Consider the following 21,609-nt stretch of genomic DNA (forward strand, 5'->3'; position numbering starts at 1 on the left):
CTGATGTGAATGCTAGTGGTGCTAGACAAATCATTTAAGCCGATTGGCAGTGTGTTGATATTCAGATGCCTAATGAGGAAATATCAATGACTAGTTCTAATGATCGGCTGTCAGTCACAGAAAACCCCTTTAGTGGATTATTCAGTTTTTTGTTTTTGTCAGTCGACAAATTTTTATGGTACACGAACACTAAGAAATGTTCTGTGTTTGCTGTGATGCTGTAATATTGTGTCAATTAAAGATAGGCGGATTGATCCGTGAAAGATCAACTTTAAGTTGAATTTTCTCAGAATCGGAGGTCCCCTCGAATTCAAGCAGTTTAGATTTGATTTGCGAGAATCGTAAAAAAAAAAGTCACACAATGCTAACAAAGCATGCTAATGTCCGGTGCAGCCGTGATGACTTCCCCATAATGTCCTGCAGCCAACCAGGTGGGCCATCCCAGCCAGTATAAAAAATGTTGGCCGGCAAAAGCGTTCCATTTTATTCTTTTACAGCGTAGAGATAGGAGAGAGAACAACTCACTACACATAATGGTCGAAAACGGTCTAGTCTGAAAATGTTGAAAGCCCAAAGATTTAGAGAGGTGTCGGTCCGCAGTCAGTGTGACTGAATTGGTTCATCTGTGATGTACTGCACCTTAATCACAGCTGTTTTTTTTACTCTTCACACATTGCAAACAAGGAGGGCAGTTTAATACCCATCTGCATTCTTATTTCGTCGAATTCAACACTTTTTAAACTAAGGTCCTGATTTAGGATTGCTTTTTGTGCAAAGATTTTGACTAGATTTTTGGCCCTTTTTTTTTTTTTTTTTTTGGCACCCAATTTGTTGTTCAGTTTGGACCTTTTTTAAAGTCTGTTTTACATGTGCACTGCTCACCTGTTGTGTTTTTTTGTTTGTTTGTTTTCTGCTTTGTGGGCAAAGTTTAGCAATTACAGATGTTTTTGGCTGATTCATCAGTTACGACTTTTTTAAAAAATGTTGCAAAGTTTGGTGCAACTTCACTCCGGTTTCCCCTGGTATATTTTAGAGTATGCCAGGCTTTTGGCACAAATTTGCACAGTTCAAGACAGGAAAAAAAGCCATTTTTGATCTTGCACCAAGTTCATGAATCATATGTACCATTTTGATGATTTTGGCGCTCAAAAGGGAACTAATACCACAAGGCAAAAAAGGAAATCGACTTAAAAAAACGCAAATGATGAATCAGGGCTTAAAGCTTGTGAATTGTGAGATGGGACGCCCCATATATTTTTTTTGTTAATACACAATAAAAATCTCCATGATCAAGAAAGTTGAGAACTGTGTGCATGTTAAAACAATGTATTTCATTTATTTATTGTTTGCACAACTTAGTTCTTTTAATAGTCCAATATTAGACCAATGTACTCCACCTAAATACAGCGGCCTGTTACAGGTGTTTCCTTTTTTACCGGTGAGAACAGGTAATGAATGGTGCGGGGTGTGATCATTTCATGGCCAGGCATATTTTGGTAGAACGGGTAAGGATTCCTGTTGCGTAGAAAGGAAAAGGTGAGGCTAAAAAAGTGGGAAAGCATAACTACTGGTATATTCATTGTCGTTTATGGGAAAAGGGAAACTGTCGCCTATTTCAGCAGCTGGCATATACTACAATGTTGAGAGCAGAATCCATTGTGTCTTCCTTTCTGGACTGGGTGCCTCTACCTTCCTGATAGGTGGGAGCCCTGTAAATGGATATCTGTGGCACATACTTTCAATATGCAGTAAATGTCTCAGAAGGTAATGATGCTTTAGTAATATTGCGGCCCATGGGGTTCTTTCGAGCTGACAATATGACCCTCAGACTTAAAGTATGTGCACCCCTGGACTGATGTGTGTGTTATTTTCAGACTTTCTATTTGTAAAAAATATCATTACTGTTAGCTACATGAACAATAGTGATATTACTAGATGTGCTGTCATTTTAAGTATGAAGTAGAGCAGTTATCTGATGCAGAGTGTGAATGTCAGCCAGCTGGTACTATAAAAATAAATGTTGCATGCAAATTGTGCTGTAGATATAGAGACGTAAAAGCCTCCATCAAGATATGAAGAGATCTTCTAATGCATAATAAATGAGTCGTATTGCTGCATTATTTATAGGTAGTATTTATCGGGTGTGCCCATTCTGAGAATGATTGGAAACTTTACCATTATGTTATGACGAGACGTTTGCAAATTTAAATATTCTTTATGGTAAAATGGATTAATCATATTCTTAAAGGGGCTATCTAAGATTAAAAAGAAAAGGGGGTTGCTTTTTCCTCAAACAAAATATAACTACTGTAAAGTCCATTTTTGTCATTTTTTAGCACACTGAAATGTGTGCCTCACTGTAGCATAAAGACCTTTGCGAAACATGCAGCAACATTTGTATAGGGCCTCATTCAGACACATAAAAATATGAACCGTTGTTCATCAGTGTTTTGGATCCGATTTTTATCATCAGGGTGTCATTTGTGATTTTTCACATATTGAAAAAAAAATTGCAAGGCTTCTATTTAATGCAAAAAGTTCAACTTTTGCCTCGTCAGTCGGCTGAGTATTCTAACAAAAGTCTTGGGGGTCATCAAGATGTTTTGTGGCAAAACTGAGACGAGCCTTTATGTTCTTAGGCTAGGTTCACATTGCGTTAATCTGTGCACGATAACGGACAGCGTTGCACGGCGAAAATGTCGCAATTAACGCCGTGCAACGGGTCCGTTAGCGCACCCATTGACAGCAATGTGAAGTTTCCCTGTAGCGCATCACTAGCGCGTGCCTTTTTCGGCTCGCGCTAGCGATGTGCCGTTCTTCTGTGGCGCGCATCGGATGCTGCTTGCAGCGTCCGCGGCGCGCCCGAGGTCCGTTCCCCGCTCTCGCAGATCGGGGATCTGTGAGAGCGGGGACGTTACCGCGACCCCTAACGCGGCCCCTAAATAAACATTGCGTTAGCGCAATCCGCTAGCGCTAAACGGATTGCCCTAACGCAATGTGAACCTAGCCTTAATGCACAGCAGAGGTTTTCATCTTGGAACTCTGCCATGCAGGCCATTTTTACCCAGTCTTATGGTGGAGTCTTGAACACCGACCTTAACTGAGGCAAGTGAGGCCTGCAGTTCGTTTGATGTTGTTGTGGGGTCTTTTGTGACTTCTTGGATGAGTCGTCCAGCCACTCCTGGGAAGGTTCGCCACTTTTCCATGTTTTCTCGATTTGTGGATAATGGCTCTCACTGTGGTTCGCTGTAGTCCCAAAAGCTTGAGAAATGGCTTTTTAACCTTTTCCAGACTGATAGATCTCAATTACGTACTTTGTTTCTCATTTCTTAAATAATTTATTTGGATCGCCGTATGAGATCTAAATTTTGAGGATTTTTTGGTCTACTTCTTGTTGTAAGGCAGATCCTATTTAAGTGATTTCTTGATTGAAAACAGGCATGGCAGTAATCAGGCATGTGTGTGGCTAGGGAATTTGAACTCCACTTCCCAAACATATGATAAACAACTGTTTAATTTATATTTTAAGGTAGGGGGTAATCACTTTTTCAAACATGGACCTGTAGGTTTGGTTTTCTTTTTCCCTTAATAATAAAGACTTTTATTTAAAAATGCATTTTGTGTTTACTTGAGTTATCTTTGCCTAATATTTTTTTGGTAATCTGAAACATTTAAGTGTGACAGACATGCAAATAATAGGAAATCGGGAAGGGGTCAAACACTTTTTCAAATAACTGCACAATTAGAATGGTCATTGGTCAAGACAGGGTTTTAACATTGAGTTGCATATGATTTTCCTCCTAATTTTAACCCCTTCACGACATGCGTCGTACTAGTACGGCGCATGTTATGTCTCCCCCTTTGATGTGGACTCCGGCGCTGAGCCCACATCAAAGTCGCGACATGTCAGCTGTTTTGTACAGCTGACATATGCGCGCAATAGCGGCAGGTGGAATTGCGATCCAATAATAATCCAGTAATAAAAAAAGTGCATCATATACACCATTGCACTTTCATTTTCCTTTTTGTCAAGCTAACATAATGATAAAAAAATGCAAATTTATATTTCTTTTTTTATTCTTTGTGCAGGGCCTGTTCTCTGAAAATAAGGAGAAGTTAATTAATAATGCCATAACATCTTTGCTCTCCCAAGAAGGAGACCAGACCGCATCTAATGCAGAGCTGGAAAGCCAATTCCAGGCAGTCAGAAGATTAGTGGCTTCAAAAGCCGGATTCCTGGCCTTTACTCAGCTACCAAAGTAAGTGGCAGGCACAGTAATAATATGGCTATTTGTATTATTTGGGATTTTTTTTTTACCAGTCATCTGGTACCAATATTGACATTTAGTGCTTGCAGAGTAACAGGCAAAGAGGACTCATGATTGTATAAGGCCGCTTTCACATTTGCGGTTGTGTCCGCAGCGTTTCTTCCGCAAATATCCGCATGCGTTGTGTATTCCTATCTTTAACATTATCGACGCATGCGTTTTTCTGTGTTCGCGTTTTGCAGCGTTTGACGACGCATGCGTCGTCTAGCCGTCTGCGTCTTGGCGCGGAAATGCAACATGTAGTAATTTTTAGAGGCGTCATTTTGCCGCCTGGAAACGTATGCGGCTGATTGCGCAAGGTTTGCGCCAAAAAAACGCATTGTAGTCTATGTAAAGGCATGCGTTTTTCTGTACATGCGTTTGCTTGCGTTTGTTGACGCATGCGTCTCAAATGAGAAAAACATGTCTAGACACTGATAAGCCACCCCCCACATACAAGGTGATAAAGGGAGGGAGTGGACATTGGCAGTTCACTACTCATCAGACTGCCTTGCAGACTAGACGCCTCACAAACCCTTGGAGCAGCAAACAAGCAAACAAGCCTCTGAACTATGTGAGTATATCCTATCCAATGCATTTCTTTTCTATAATCTGTGTGTATATGCCCTTATTTCTTTAATTTCTTTCTTTCTGCATGCATCAGAATGTCTTCTTCTTCTGATGAGGAAACGCCTGGGCCTGCACCAGGGGAACATGTCAGTGAAGTGAGTATTCACCTCCTCAGATTGGTAAGTATTCACTGTCACATCTACACATATGACAATGTATATTTTCCCTTTTTCAGACCACTTCTTCTACAGCGGAAGAGACTGGGCAGGAGACTGGGCAGGAGCAGCGTAGTCACGGTCGGGCGACACGGCGGCATCGTGTAAGTATAGCTGGCTGACTGTTTATTGTATCCTCACTTTACAGTTTTTGAATCTTCATTTCTTTCTACTTCTCTCTTTCTTTCCCTTCTGCTTCAGCACCAGTGTTTTTTTTACTTCAATATTCATGCCATTCCTCTGATTCTGTTTTCTGTCTTCCGTATGTGAATGCCTCCAATATTAATGTCCTTTTTGTTGTTAGGTTCCAGAAGGGGATGAGGACCTCATTGAGAATGAACACCTCATCTCCCTGGTTCATGAGCGAGTCGCATTGTGGGACACCCGGGATCCACTGCACGCCAACAATGTGACGATCCGGAGGCTTTGGAATGAGGTGGCCGCAGCGTTGTGGGATGGCTGGGCCAATGCCCCGGCTCGGGTCCGTTCTGCATTTGGTAAGTATCGCAATGCAGTGTGATGTAGTCAATACCTTGGCCATGCTCACACAACTGTGTATGATGAGAGAAAGTCATTACTTTTTCACAGCCCATACAGTTGTGTGACCACGGTCAAAAGACCATTGTCCTAACAATTATGTTTTGTTTTATCAACAGTGTCAAAAGTCAAAACACGTTGGCGATCGATGAAGGACCGCTTCAACAAGGACCTGCGCCAAGAGAGCCAGCTTCCAAGTGGTTCTGCAGCAAGGATACGCAAATACAAGTACCACCGCATCCTTGCGTTTTTGAGACCGGTCCTTGCACGAAGAACGTAAGTATATTAATGTTAAAAAATAAAAATAAAAGTTGTGTATAATGCTAGTTTTTTTGGGTCAGTATTTTGAATCAGTATTTGTAATCCAAAACCGTGATACATGCAGAAGTGGGGTACGTGTTCTTTGAATACTTTCCCTCACATAGTTCCTCTCCAGGTTTTGGCTTACCAATACTGATTTGAAATACCGAGCAAATACTGACAGTGTGCCGGCAGCCTACACAACAGATCTATACTCATCAAGTCAGGTGTCAGAAATAATGAATTCAGGATGCCAATGGCTCCTTAATTCATTTTTCCTGACACTTGTCCTGGTGAGTATACAGGTGGCTTGCTTGTATAGAGATATGGCTTGTATTGCCTCCATCGTCTCTTCATATTTTTTTTCATCAGTTTTTTTAATCCCCAAGGAGTGGTCGATGCATGCAGAAGTAGAGCATGTGGTTTTATGAAACTTTTATTCCTACTGTTGAACTCCTGGCTTGCAAATTCTGATGTAAAATTCACTCCAAATAGTGCTAGTGTGACCTTTCCCTATCTGAATGTTTATCTAACTGTTGTTATCTTTTTGTAAATGTTTTGTAATAATTTTTTTTTTTTCGCAGCACTTGGAGCTCCACTGTTGGCCCAGGTTCTGGAGCGGTCCTTCATCAGTCAGCCACGTACCCGTCCCAGCCATCCTCCAGCGCTGCAGCAAGTGGGCCTGCCACACAACCTGGAGACCAGGAAGCTGGTCCATCAGGTGTTCCCCTTCCCCAGTCCTCTGCCTCTAGCCAATTTTTTATGGGCTCCTCCCGGCAGCGGCAGAGGGCCGCGGACAGGTCACTCATGCCTGAGTTTTTGCACTTGAGCTCGGTCTTCCATGAGGGACTCAAGGCGATGGGTGACCGACTGGATACTGCCATTAGTCATATGAGCACACGTATCCAGGAGGTAACCACAGCCCTTGCCCAAGTGAAAGCCGACCTCCAGAGGCCAGCACATCATTTTTTTAATCAGATAGAACAGGGCATGTCGGAACACCTTAGTCCTGAGCTCCAGATTACTGTTATGCAGGCCTGCAATGCTGCTTACGTGCAGGCTATGCAGCAGAGTCGGTATTTTCAGCAGACAGTGGGGGCATTTCCAACAGTGCCCACACTGTCACGCTTTACATCAATGCCGACATCTGCTGCATACCACTGCACGGCCACCTCCATTCCAAACACTGCCGGACCGTATTATAGCACCACCACCATGCAGAGTGCAGTGGGTCAGCCCACCGCCACCACCATGACAACTGCAGTGCCTGCTTGGGCCTCCTCCACTGCCACCACCATGCTGCCGCCGCAGGACCCTGGCCTGGCGTTCCCCGCTACCACCACAAGAGTTCCGCCGCAGGACCCTGGCCTGGCGTTCCCCGCTACCACCACAAGAGTTCCGCCGCAGGACCCTGGCCTGGCGTTCCCCGCTACCACCACAAGAGTTCCGCCGCAGGACCCTGGCCTGGCGTTCCCCGCCACCACAACAAGACTGCCATTGCCGGACCCTGCCCTGGCGTTCCCTGCCACCACAACAAGACTGCCATTGCCGGACCCTGCCCTGGCGTTTCCTGGCACCACCACAAGACGTCGTTGCCGGACCCTGCCCTGGTGTTCCCTGCCACCACAACAACGAACCCGCGCCAAACAAGGAAGGGGAAAGGCAAAAAAAGCAAAAAACAATAGCTATCCCTCCCCCCTCACCTCCCAATGTGTCTGTAATGTCTGGTTTGTCTCACCCTTCCAGTGTGTCTCAGCCCTCTCATGTGTCTAGCCCAATCTCGGAATTTCCTGACCCCAGCAGTTTCATAGCGCCTTCTCCTGCCACCCCTATGTCGGCTACAATAAGCCAGACCTCACAACTGGACACCCCACAATATCAGCACTCAACTCCAAGCAGGCGCAGTTAATTTTTTTGTTTGTGTGTGTTTAATAAACCTGTGTTTTGCCCCAATAAGATTTGGTTAATTGTGCATTTCGCCGCCGTCACCACACACCGTGCGCCAATAACAAATAATGCGTCAAACACTTTTTTGGGGGCCACCTCCAACCTCCAGTACTTAATTAGCAGAACACTGAAGCTTGGTGTGTGTTTGGTTGAGAGATATGAGGTTGCCCCCAAAAATAACACTTGTATTTTCTCCAAAAACAGTTCTTTCTGTTTACTCCGTGACTTTAGGTCGCACACAGAAGACAAAATGGTGGTAATACACAGCACAACTATACTCAACAGGTCGTGTCTTATCAGAAACATTATTTCTGACCCCTGACATGCTGATTTTAGAAATGCATTGTATTACCTCCATTTTATCTTATGGGTACATATACATATATTTCACATAAAGTGAAGGGACAATGTACGTCATACATGGCATATCTATACTCACCCAGACAAGTGTCAGGAAAAATGAATTCAAGAGCAATTAGCATCATGAATTCATTAGTTCAGAGACCTGACTTGATGACTATAGATCTGTGGTGTAGGCTGCCGTCACACTCTCAGTATTCGCTCTGTATTTTACAGCACTATTTGTAAGCCTAAACCTGGAGTGGAACTATGTGAGGAAAAGTTCAATAAATACATATGCACCACTAAAAGCATTTAACTACCACTCCTGGTTTTGGCTTACAAATACTGATGTTAAGTACTGGACAAATACTGCGACAATAACAGACACAGTCTATACAGTCTGCGGCAAATAGCTAATGGTGAACCAAGACAGGACTCAATGACGTCAACAACCTAAGCCCAAAAACCCAAAGTGGTTTGTTAAGGAAATAGATAGGAGACATGGTGAAGAAAGTAAAACACAATTATTTTATTAGAAAAAACATTAACATTTCAAACATAACTTTGCAGACCCGAAGCCAGCAGTACATTTTACACCATATTGTCCTGCCATGGCACACGTCCAATGTCAGAATCAAAAAAGGCTGCAAATTGGTCCCGCATGTGGCCTACTTCAACTGTTGACCGCAGCGGGTGATGACGGTAATCAGGCAAAGGGTTTGCAACAGGTTCATCAAGTTCTATGGTGGGTCGCTCCTTAGCCAGAATGAAATTGTGGAGAACCACACAGGCTTTAACCACCTCATCCACTGTCTCCATTTTTAGATTTATTGCAGTTGCTAGAATGCGCCATTTCGACACCATAATCCCAAAGGCGCACTCTACTGTTCTGCGGGCCCTGGTTAGTCTGTAGTTATAGATCCGTTTTGTGCGGTTCAAGTCCCGACTTGAATAGGCCTTCAGGAGATTTTCACTCATCTGAAAGGCCTCATCCCCAACCATTACAAATGGCAGCGGTGGGCCTTGAGTGTAGGGGAGTGGTCGTGGCTGTGGGAAATTAAAATTTTTGCCATAAACACGTCGGCCCATATCAGAGTTTTTAAAAGTCTGTGAATCGTTGCCACGGCCAAAAGCACCAATGTCCACAGCAATGAAGCGACAGTCCGCATCGGCTATTGCCATAAGAACTACTGAAAAATATTTTTTGTAGTTGAAGAACTGTGATCCCGTTCTGGCTGGTTTGATAATCCGGATGTGCTTCCCATCCACCGCACCCAAACAGTTGGGAAAATCACAAACAGTCCAAAATTATTCAGAAATTTCTTTCCACATGTCCTCCGTGGGTATGGGTATAAATTCCTCACAGAGAACGTTCCATAAAGCCCGGCAGGTGTCAAAAACAATTCCGGACAGTGTGGAAATCCCAAGGCGGTACTGGAAATGAAGGGATGACAAGCTCTCTCCAGTTGCAAGAAATCTGTAGAAAGAATAAATAATTTAAAAAAATGCCAAAAATACATGTCAGACCTGCAAAAATTATGGGTAGCTTTTGTTTAGAATTATTACGTACCTTAAGGTAACCAGGAGATGTTCCTCTGGTGGAATGGCTCTACGGAGCTGTGTGTCCTGTCTCCGGATGGCTCCTTGGACACGATCAAGCAAATCCCGGAAAGAGTCTTGTGACATCCTGGTATATTCCGGGAATTTTTTTGGGTTCTCATTGAGCTCACCATACAGGGTGTGATATGCACCACGGCTCTCCCGCAGTTCTACAATGGGGTGTTGCCAAAACCGCCTATGCCGTGTCCTTCTCTGTCTTTCCCGGTTTCGGTGTTGCTCCCAAGCAAACGCACACGCCAGAAAAATCTTGATGCTCAGATCCAGTTTGAAGTAAAAGCTATCCATGTGAAGATCCATCTTGTCACAGAATACAGGAGCAAAATCTGAAGATTTCAGCTGTCCTAGGGTCTATATATAGATTTCACATAATACACGCCCTCTGTAGTCCCATTGGCTGGTTCTTGTGATCTAGAATTTCTCTAGTAAATTTTTGCGACATGCGCACAAAAAATGCAAACGCATGGAAAACGCAAGCAAAAGCATGTAAACGCAGCGTTTTAATGACGCCTGCGGTTACCGTAAGCGGTTTTAAAACGCTGCGTTTACACGCGTTTTCGTGCGTTTTTCGTGTCCTTGCGTTTGCGGATTAAACGCTGCAGATTAAAACGCAAATGTGAAAGTAGCCTTACATAATATTTGATTATTTAAAGAGTTTCTCAGAGAATGTGATAAAAATGTCTACCGTCACATTTCAAGCTGCAATCTGTCCTAGTTTACTGTTGGGATGAGTTGCAAAGTTGCAACAAGAAACACTGACTGCTTGAGACATGTGTCTCAACTGTCAGAGGACCAGCATTATCCAGAAACATACCTGATCTGCTGACTCAGCCGAGAAGCAGGGCTATGAAAGAAAAAAGAAAAAAAATATTCTCTGCTGACTGAGCACAATGTGCTTTACTACTCTAGCTTCAGTTCCTGCTCTGTGCTCAGTAAGTCTCTGTGCCATGCAGCAAAGCTTTCACGCTGGCTGAGCACAATAGGTTTACAGAGGATGATGAAGCTGAAGAAGAAAACGTTCTCATTCAGCAGAGGAAAATATTTTTTTTCCTATCGCCACGACAGCACCCCTACGAGAGAGGGGATCCGCCCTCCATCCGGACAGGAACCTACAGGATTTAAAGGGGCGGTCCCCCTCACCACTCCAGTTTGGGTTCCTGTCCGGACGGCGGGAGCCTGCAGGAGAACTCACCCGAGTCCACCATGCCTCTGCGCGGTATCTTTAAGGAACGGCAGAATCGGGGGCCCGGAAGCAGCGTCGGGGTTGTCCTGCGTGCAGACCCCCCCCTCGTCTGGCCATGCGGAGCGCGTCCCAGGAGTCGGGCAGTGCCGTCCTGGTCCGCTGTTGGGCGCGGGTTCAGCGTTCTCACCGGCGCTGGTGAACCCGGAAGTAGTTCTTACACTTCCGGGGTAAGGCGGGGGAGGAGCGCTGCAGCGTTATGAAAAGAGCGGCGGCTGTGGAATGAAGCGTGCAGCAATGTCCTCAGTAGGGGACGCCGAGCACCCTCAGGGAGAGGGACCGGAGCAGTGCAGCAAGAGCGGTAGCCGCTCAAGAAGCAGCAGCAGCGTTGTACGGGGGCAGCAGCGTGCAAGCGCCCCAGCGTCACAGGTGGATCCTTCTCCTCCAAAACCGGTATTCACAGATTCAGCCTTATGGTGAGTGTTAATAATGCTCCTTGTGCTGATATAGTCCGTTATTTTGTGATTTGTTTTAGGGGAAAAAATCATCTAAATCTAAGCACAAGCAATGTGCTTTATGCATGACTCCAATGCCTGACAGTTATGCTAAAAGGCTTTGCCAGGCGTGCATCTGTCAGACCTTAGAAGAGGAAGCTCCCCTTCGATCATCAGACCTTAGAGCAGTCATCAGGGAAGAAATAAGCTATTCCCTTAGAGGCAGCCGCCATGAAAGGCCAAGCAGGGACATATCTCCGGGATCTAGTCAGTCCCTGCAAGAAGGTGAATGTTCCCGCTCCTTGTCACCATCCTCCTCAGAGGAAGAGGGAAGGCCATGTTTTTCGGTTGATAACATGGATATGTTAGTGAAAGGAGTCCGAGCAACCATGGGTGTTGCAGAGAACAGGGAACCAAGATCTGCATAAGACATAATGTTTGCGGGCTTGTGCCAGAAGAGTCGTAAGACATTCCCGGTAGTGGATACAGTTAAGACCCTTATAAAACAGGAATGGGATAAACAGGACAAAGGTTTCCTGCCGTCATCAGCAAAAAGAAGGTATCCCTTTGACGATAGTGATCTGACAGAGTGGATGAAAGTCCCAAAGGTGGACGCAGCGGTGGCCTCTACATCTAAGGCCGGTGCCTTGCAGCTGGAGGATGTAGGCCTTCTGAAAGATCCGTCAGATAGGAAAGCGGACATGTTTTTGAATAAGGTGTGGGAATAATCTGCTGGTGCATTCAAACCAGCGATCTCTAGTATTTGTACGGCTAGATCCGTCATGGTTTGAGTAACCCAGCTGGAGGAACAGCTGAAGTCCAAAGTGCCCAGAGACAAAATGCTGAACTCTCTACCGCAAATACGAGAAGGGGTGGCGTATTTAGCAGATGCATCTGTGGATTCTTGAAATTAGCAGCTAGATCAGCAGGTCTCTCAAACGCTGCTCGCCGAGCCCTATGGCTTAAGACCTGGAAGGGGGATGCCCAGGCGAGAGCTAAACTGTGTACAATTCTGTGTAGGGGTGAGTACCTGTTTGGCCCGGTATTGGATGACATCCTAGCTAAAGCTGAGGATAGGAAAAAGGGTTTTCCTAAAGTGTTTAATCCTACCTTTAGGAATACCTTCAGGAGACGCTTCCAATACCGAAGACCTTGCCAGAACCGAGACTGGGAACCAACAGACCCGAAGAAGAAAGGTTCGGACTTTAATGCCTCATCATCTTCATCAAGAAGAAGAAATAATTATCGTTGATAGTGACCTCCCAGTGGGGGGCAGGTTAAAACACTACTATGCTCAGTGGGCCAAAATATCATCGAGCAATTGGGTTCTGGGTATAATTAAATCGGGGTTAAAATTAGAATTTCGGGAAAAACCTTCTGATTTTTATATCTTGACTGCCCCTGATTCCTTAGACCAACAAAAGGCCCTTGAAAAAGAGGTTCAGATGTTAAGACGGAAAAAAGTTATAGTAGAGGTTCCAAAACATCAGCAAGGGAAAGGGTTCTATTCCCCTTTATTTTTAATCTCCAAACCAGATGGATCCTTTCGAACCATCATAAATTTACGGAAATTGAACAAGCATCTACAATATCATGCTTTTAAGATGGAATCTATTAAAACGGCGATTAAACTTCTTTTTCCCAGATGTTATATGACAGTCCTGGATTTAAAGGATGCGTATTACCATCTGCCCATTCACCAGGATCATCAACAATTCCTCAGAATGGTGGTGCGCTTAAACGACCAGGTCAGACACTTTCAGTTTACTGCAATGCCATTTGGTCTATCTATGGCGCCGAGGGTGTTTACTAAGGTCATTGCGGAAGTAATGGCCTATGTCAGAGAACACGATACGTTAATTATACCCTACTTGGATGACTTCCTGGTAGTGGGGAATTCGTTTTTTTCAGTGTAGGAGTCGCCTAAATCATGTAATATCTTCCTTACAGGACTTGGGTTGGCTAGTCAATTTGGAAAAGTCAAGATTGGAACCATCATCGACTCAGACCTTCCTAGGTATTCTGCTAAATTCGGAAGAGCAACTATGTTTCCTTCCGGAAGAGAAAAAGCAGAAGATTGTGCACAAAGTCAGTACTGTAACAAAAAGGCCAGATCTGACTTTGAGAGACGCTATGTCTCTTCTGGGATCCTTGACATCGTGCATACCGGCCGTCCAGTGGGCTCAGTTCCACACTCGAGTGTTGCAGGCCCAGGTCTTGGTTGCAGAGAGGAGTCTTCAAGGACAATTAGGCAAAAGACTCAGGCTATCCACTGCCACTCTAGACAGTCTGAGATGGTGGCTAAACATGGGACATTTAGGAAAAGGAGTAAGCTGGAATATAGTACCAGACAACACGGTCACAACCGATGCCAGTCCGATAGGATGGGGAGCTCATATAGGAGATGTTTGGACTCAAGGGCAATGGTCTCTCTTAGAGGCTCAAGAGTCCTCGAATTGGAAAGAGCTTACGGCCGTAAAAAAGACCCTACTCGGGTTGCTACCATCTCTGCAGGATTCACATGTAAGAGTCCAGTCAGACAACACAACAGTAGTGGCGTATCTCAACCATCAAGGAGGTACAAGATCAAGATCCCTAATGAACACCGCCACAGACATACTCAACATAGCCGAAGCTCACTTTCGCTCTCTGTCGGCCGTTCACATTCGGGGAGAGCTCAACACAGTGGCAGATTACCTCAGCCGTCATTCTCTACGTCAGGGAGAATGGGTTCTAAGTCGACGGGTGTTCAAACAGATAGTAGATCTATGGGGGTATCCCGTTATTAACCTATTTGCAACGAGAAAGAACAGACAGACCAGGAAGTTTGCTTCGCTTCGGGTGGCGGACAAACCCTGTGTAATAGACTCCCTTCAGATTCACTGGGATTTCCCTCTGGCATATGCATTTCCCCCAATGTGTCTGATCCCTATAGTCTGTAGGATAGCTGCGGAGACACCATCACGTGTTTCTCAACGCAAGCAGTGAATAGCCAGACCTTTCCCCGGGAAGGAACAACCACGGGAAGGGCAGCATCCAATAAAGGAAAACATCCAATACAGGAAAACCACCTATGCCAAGCATGGTATCCATCCACAGACAGCTGTTTCGGGGTGTTTGCCCCTCATCAGTGTGGAGTAGGAATCTGGCTATTAGGAGCAGTGCCTAGTAAAAGGCTGTGAAGGAACAGATGATTGGCCTCGGGGAGACCAAAACATCCAACACCGCGGAGACACCATCACGTGTTTCTCAACGCAGTGATCCAGAACACTGCCCCCATCCCTTATGGGAAATATGCAAATGCATGTAGGATAGCTGCGGAGACACCATCACCTGTTTCTCAACGCAAGCAGTGAAAGCCAGATTCCTACTCCACACTGATGAGGGGCAAACACCCCGAAACAGCTGTCTGTGGATGGATACCATGCTTGGCATAGGTGGTTTTCCTGTATTGGATGTTTTCCTTTATTGGATGCTGCCCTTCCCGTGGTTGTTCCTTCCCGGGGAAAGGTCTGGCTATTCACTGCTTGCATTGAGAAACACGTGATGGTGTCTCCGCAGCTATCCTACATGCATTTGCATATTTCCCATAAGGGATGGGGGCAGTGTTCTGGATCACTGCGTTGAGAAACACGTGATGGTGTCTCCGCGGTGTTGGATGTTTTGGTCTCCCCGAGGCCAATCATCTGTTCCTTCATGATCCCTATAGTCGTCAGAAAGATCAGGGAGGAGAGGGCGAAAGTGATCCTGATTGCCCCCTTCTGGCCCAGGAGGGCATGGTTCTCCTTACTCAGGGCAATGTCTGTGACCGACCCCTGGGTATTGCCAGTCAGTCCGGAGCTTCTTTCTCAGGGTTCATTCCGTTACCCCGATGTGGAATCCCTGCATCTGACGGCGTGGAATTTGAGAGGGAGTTGTTAAGGAAAAGAGGGTTTTCAGAGGCTCTCATGTCTACTCTGTTAAACAGCCGGAAAGAAGTTACTACTAAGATCTATGCTTAAACTTGGAAAAAGTTCCTTGCCTTCTACCAACATCCCTTTTCAGGCAAGGTTCCAATTCCGGCTATTCTGGAGTTTTTACAGAAAGGCCGAGAATTGGGCTTGGCGGTAAATACCCTTAGAGTCCAAATTTCGGCCTTGGGAGCATTATATAACAGTGATGTGGCAGGAAATAGATGGGTGTCCAGATTTATTAAGGCCACTGAACGTAGTAATCCAGTGTATGTGCCTAGTCTGCCACCATGGGATTTAAGTTTGGTTTTAGACGCCTTAACCGAACCACCCTTTGAGCCAATAGATTCGGTCTCCATTAAATATTTAACTTTAAAGACCGCCCTCCTAGTGGCCCTAACTTCTGCTAGGAGAGTGAGTGATTTACAGGCTTTATCGATAGATCCTCCTTATTTAATGGTCTTTGAGGATAAGATCGTGTTAAAACCGGATCCAGCATATTTACCAAAAGTAGCTTCCAAATTTCATAGAAGTCAGGAAATAGTTTTACCATCATTCTGTGACAATCCAGGTTCAGCTGAGGAGCAGAAATGTCATATGCTAGGCGTTAGAAGAACACTGTTAGAATACCTGCACAGAACAGAGCCAGGAAGGCAGAGTAGGGCTCTGTTTGTTTCCTTTCAGAATCCAAGGAAAGGGGCGAGTGTAACAAAAGCGTCTATCACCAGATGGATAAGAGATGCCATATATCTTGCTTATACTGCCAAAGGCCAGATACCACCAGACGGCATCAGAGCCCACTCTACTCGAGCCATGGCCTCATCCTGGGCGGAAAGAGCAGACGTCTCCATAGACGTAATATGTAAGGCGGCAACGTGGTCATCTCCTTCCACCTTTTATAGACATTACCGTCTTGACCTATCATCAGAGGCCAATTTAGGTTTTGGCCATTCAGTACTTAGTGCTGTAGTCCCTCCCAGGTGATGGATCTTTGAAAATCTCTCGTAGGGGTGCTGTCGTGGCAATAGCAAAACCGGTTTTTACGTACCGGTAATAGGATTTTACAGAGTCCACGACAGCACCCGCACATTCCCCCCCCCCCCGTAGTTAATCACTGGATTCCTGCACTCTATTAGAAGGTGTGCCATTAGTTATCACTCTTTAGAGGTGATGGTATTTAGTAATGTTTAAGTATATATGTTTATGTACTAACTCAATGGGCGGTGTCCCTTATACTCTTAAACACAAACTGGAGTGGTGAGGGGGACCGCCCCTTTAAATCCTGTAGGTTCCTGTCCGGATGGAGGGCGGATCCCTTCTCTCGTAGGGGTGCTGTCGTGGACTCTGTAAAATCCTATTACCGGTACGTAAAAACCGGTTTTTTTTCTCCTGTCACAGTCCTGCTTTAAGGCCAAGTAGGCAGGTCGTCACAATGCTGCTCCTATGGCAGTTGAGACACATTTCGAGCTGTGTATCTTTATGTGCTAATCCATCCTGACATTTGACTAGGACATGTTGCAGCTTGAGATATGTGACGGGCTATTTTCTTTTTATCACATTCTCTGAGAAATCCTTTAAAGTGAATTTTCATCCAAAATTTCAGGTTTTACTGATATGCCTAGTCATGTTTAGAAGCTCTTGAATGGCTTAGATATTGACTTACAGCAGACCTGGTCAAACTGTGGCTGATCAGGAGAGCAAAAGGCTGGAAACAGTGGCTCATACATCGCAGCTGCCCTCTGCACCCCTGTCTTGATTTTACCGGAATCTACATTCTCAGGTGAATATAATAGTAGAGATGGGAGCCATCCATTTTCTTTTCACATTATGGAAATGGACTTGGGTCAAAATGCATTAAAAATGGCAAACGACTTTTATACAAGTGTCTAATAACTAGAAATACCTCAAAATGCTACAAAATTGTAGCAAAAATATGATAAACTTCCACACTTGGAGTATGGGGCATTTCTGAGGTGGAGAACTTGAGCGAAATAACATTTTTATTGTGATGCCATAACATTCTAATCATAAAGTGACATGCGATAGACTGCAGATCCGCATCCCTGGTCAATTTACACTACAGGTTTTCTCTACTTTCTCAAAATGCCGGCAATGCATATTCACCTCTTAAAAATATACCTGTGTTCTTCCTACAAATCGTCTGTTTAAGCAACACACTTGTAACAAACCGGTCATCTAATGAGAAAAGTCAGTATGTATAAACACTTTTCCCAACAAATGTAAAAAGAAGTGTAAATTCTTGTCCAATCATTGGGGAGAGCATGGCTTTCATGGCCCCAGCTTTTAGTTTTCATAGTGCAACTAAGAAACACTGTAGGATAGATAATCAGCCTGCATGGCCTAGAGGTATGATGTCTCCTGGTCTTTATTGATTTGTAAATGGAGGCTGGAAAAGTAACGTCAATGGAGTAGATGAAATCCATTATATGGTTTGTCTAAAATGTAATAACGTAATAATCTTATTGCAAGGCTGCTGTAATCGGCACTTCCCACAGAGTACTTCTTTAATACAGACTGATGTACCATTTTCCGGGTGCATGGGAAAATACTGCTGATAATAGTGTGTAGTATCCATTGTGATTCCATGCAATGTTATTATGGCTTGGCAGAATTCTGATCACCAAAGGCTGCAATACAGGTTCTTGGGCTGTCATTTTGCCATTTATGCATGAAACTATCATACCAATTCTGCTGCCTGTACCATAGGCAGTGTGAAACTTATGCTCGATGTACTTGAGTCGACTGCAGCCACTAAATGACCATCGATCGGCTACATGCTAGCTAATTGGCAGACGTTTAGTGGCTTGTTTAGACCAATCCGCCACACTTCCTTGTGCACAGAACAATCGTGTGTTCATAGAATGTCACATTCGTCAAGGCTGGCATGGTATATATCTTTTGTTTAGTACATTTTTCATGAATTTTCCTAGAGCTTGGCCACGCCCACTCCTTGCTTAACCCCACCCACTTATCAAAAAGTTATCAGAGCTTGCCTGGTCTCTTACAAATAGAAGGCAATGTTTCTAGCAGCGTTATAGCAGAAACGTGGAGAACACTGACAGTCTGGGACATATGTGTTCATTGAGATATCCGTTTTACCGTATACAATACATCTACAATGAAGACGCCTGTTCCTGTTTCCTGCTTCCTGTGATTCCATGGCATGAATCTTTTGACAGGTTCCCTTTAAATGTTTACCCTTCCCGCATTGGTGATTGCTTGTTTCTGTTGATTTTTGTAGGTTTCGGGAACGTCTGGGAGTAAAAGTAGTGAAGGCCCTAAAGAAGAACAATGATGGTGTGACCCATGCTGCTATTGACATGCTATGTGCGCTTATGTGTGTAAGTATTTAACTATATTCCCTTATGGGAAACTAGCTGTTACTTTTTGGTGCTTTTAAGTCTTGATTTTCCTATCACTGACAATGGTATAAATGCCTGAATGTGCTGTATATTTTTGTGCTTGTGGATTTCTGACACTGACTGTTTGAGGTGTATATCTAATGTTTTGATGGTGCTTTTTTAATGATTTTAGTCTAACTTGTAAAGTCAGGTGCCCACAATTCGGAAGTAGCAGCACTTTGAATGCAGCGTTTGTTCGCTACGTCCAAAGTGCTGTCTTCTATTAAACACAGGTAAATCCGCATGTGTTCACTGAACCGTGCGGGTTCACTGCGCTCAATACATTTCTATTGATGAAATTTATCTTCGAAGAAAAAGGAAAGATTGACATGCTGCGGTCTTGAAAGACGAGCTGCATGTCATTGTCCGCGGGTGATCCGCAGGCGACTATGCATGCAAAGTGTGCATGGGATTTCTAGAAATCCCATCCACTATGCTCTAACATCTGGTCGGTGCGGGTTTGATGCTGCATAAATACGAAGAGTCAAACCCTCAGCAGTTCCTGATCATTGGCACATACCCCAACTGATTACATGGCTCCCTCCGGGAGTCATACGGTGATCACATTAGGTCATTGATGGCTAGTGTCATTGGATCCTTTAACTCCTATAGCAAGAAGGAACTGGGGTTTAGATGAATAAATTGCGTTATCCTGACTCAGAACTTTATATTAATTGACTTCTGTTCTGTAGTGTAACATGCTGTCACAAGGCAAGTCAACATGTTGTATGTAGAAGGTTCCCTTTTTCAGATGGAATGTAAAAGATAATGCAGTTTTAATTTTACGTTCTAATGAATATAATCTGTGTATGCTACCATAGCAAAGGCCTTTCTCTCTATTTTCATATTATTCATTTTATTTTACTTATATAGCGCGCCATTAATGTCACAGCGCTTTACAGACATCATAATCCTCACTGCCCCATTGTCTTTGGACTGTGGGAGGACCATCATTGTCTTGGAGTGTGGGAGGAAACGGAGTAAACCCACGCAAACACGGGAGCTGGTGTTGTCCTTGTTAGAATTTTTGCTCCAGACCAAAGCAACAGTGCTAACCACTGAATCATCGCTGTGCCCCATGAAAAAAAAAAAATGTAATGTAAAAAAATAGTATTGTGTAGGATAAGAAATGAGCAGATGAAGTTACAAAGGTGACATCATTTATAACCTCTTTCCATTATTAATAACTGTGGATATTGAATTAACAAATTTTACAATAGATTTTAGAACTTAATATAAAACTGGATCTAAAGTGATAAATTAGAAAAGGTAATTAATATTTCATTTGAGTAGTTTTGACTCCTAGCACCCATGGCAGTTTGCTGAAATGAAAGTGCTGCGGTGCCCCAGAGAGCGTTGTCGTTGTTGTCTCGGGCACAGTGTAACGTGCATGTGTGTGTATGTATATGTGTGTGCGTAGATAGATAGATAGATAGATAGATAGATAGATATAGAGAGAGATTGATAAAAAACATGGCTAATACTATAAGAATTACACTGCTCAAAAAATAAAGGGAACACTAAAATCCCACATCCTAGATATCACTGAATGAAATATTCCAGTTGTAAATCTTTATTCATTGCATAGTGGAATGTGTTGAGAACAGTAAAACTTAAAAATAATCAACCTAAATCACAACTAATATCCCACTGAGGTCTGGAGTCGGAATGATGCTCAAAATCAAAGTGGAAAATGAAGTTACAGGCTGATCCAACTTAAGTGGAAATGCCTCAAGACAAGGAAATGATGCTCAGTAGTGTGTGTGGCCTCCACATGCCTGTATGATCTCCTTACAACGCCTGGGCATGCTCCTGATGAGGCAGCGGATGGTCTCCTGAGGGATCTCCTCCCACACCTGGACTAAAGCATCCGCCGACTTCTGGACAGTCTGTGATGCAACGTGACCGTGGATGGTGTGAGACATGATGTCCCAGATGTGTTCAATCGGATTCGGGTCTGGGGAACGGGCGGGCCAGCTGTCACGTCTGTCACGTACTCAGTGTGAACCTGCTTTCATCTGTAAAGAGCACAGGGCGCCAGTGGCGAATTTGACAATTCTGGTGTTCTGTGGCAAATGCCAAGTGTCCTGCATGGTGTTGGGGGTTGTTCTCACAGCCCATATGTGGACGTCAGGCACTCAGACCATCTTCATGAAGTCGGTTTCTAACTGTCTGTGAAGACACATGCACATTTGTGTCCTGCTGGAGGTCATTTTGCAGGGCTCTGGCAGTGCTCCTCCTTTTCCTCCTTGCACAAAGGATGAGGTAGCGGTCCTGCTGCTGGTTTGTTGCCCTCCTATGGCCCCCTCCACATCTCCTGGTGTTCTGGCCTGTCTTCTGGTAGAGCCTCCAGCCTCTGGACACTACGCTGACAGACACAGCAAACCTTCTTGTCATGGCTCGCATTGATGTGCCATCCTGTATGAGCTGCGCTACCTGAGCCACTTGTGTGGGTTGTAGAGTCCGTCTCATGCTACCATGAGTGTGAAAGCACAACCAACATTTAAAAGTGACCAAAACCTCAGCCAGAAAGCATCGGTACTGAGATGTAGTCTGTGGTCCCCACTGCAGAACCACTCCTTTGAGTGTCTTGATAATTGCCAATAAATTCCATCTGTTGTCTATTCCATTTGCACAACAGCATGTGAAATTGATTGTCACACATGGTTGCTTCCTAAGTGGACAGTTTGATTTCACAGAAGTTTGATTTACTTGTTGATATATTGTT

At 44.4% G+C, this 21,609-nt stretch overlaps 2 protein-coding genes across 4 annotated transcripts in view; both read left to right on the forward strand.

Moving 5' to 3' along the window:
* The window catches only part of DNAJC13 (DnaJ heat shock protein family (Hsp40) member C13), a 217,204-nt gene that overhangs the window by 79,812 nt on the left and 115,783 nt on the right, over positions 1-21,609 (forward strand). For all 3 annotated transcript variants that reach the window (XM_077269034.1, XM_077269036.1, XM_077269037.1), the window contains exons 12-13: positions 4,090-4,259; positions 18,722-18,821. In XM_077269034.1, coding sequence (XP_077125149.1) covers positions 4,090-4,259; positions 18,722-18,821 — 270 coding nt within the window. The remainder of the gene's footprint in view (positions 1-4,089; positions 4,260-18,721; positions 18,822-21,609) is intronic.
* Positions 5,324-7,844, forward strand: LOC143783513 (uncharacterized). The gene is made up of 2 exons (XM_077271902.1): positions 5,324-5,905; positions 6,514-7,844. Exons 1-2 carry the CDS (start codon positions 5,778-5,780, stop codon positions 7,700-7,702), a joined length of 1,317 nt encoding a protein of 438 aa, XP_077128017.1. The 5' UTR covers positions 5,324-5,777; the 3' UTR covers positions 7,703-7,844.

Source organism: Ranitomeya variabilis, chromosome 6 (assembly GCF_051348905.1).
Source record: "Ranitomeya variabilis isolate aRanVar5 chromosome 6, aRanVar5.hap1, whole genome shotgun sequence".
Classification (NCBI taxonomy): Eukaryota; Metazoa; Chordata; class Amphibia; order Anura; family Dendrobatidae; genus Ranitomeya; species Ranitomeya variabilis.

Coding starts and splice junctions, on each gene's coding strand:
- LOC143783513 (XM_077271902.1), top strand. CDS start 5,778: ATGAAGGACCGCTTCAACAAGGACCTGCGCCAAGAGAGCCAGCTTCCA. Junction 5,906..6,513: donor CCGGTCCTTGCACGAAGAAC/GTAAGTATATTA, acceptor TTTTTTTCGCAG/CACTTGGAGCTCCACTGTTG.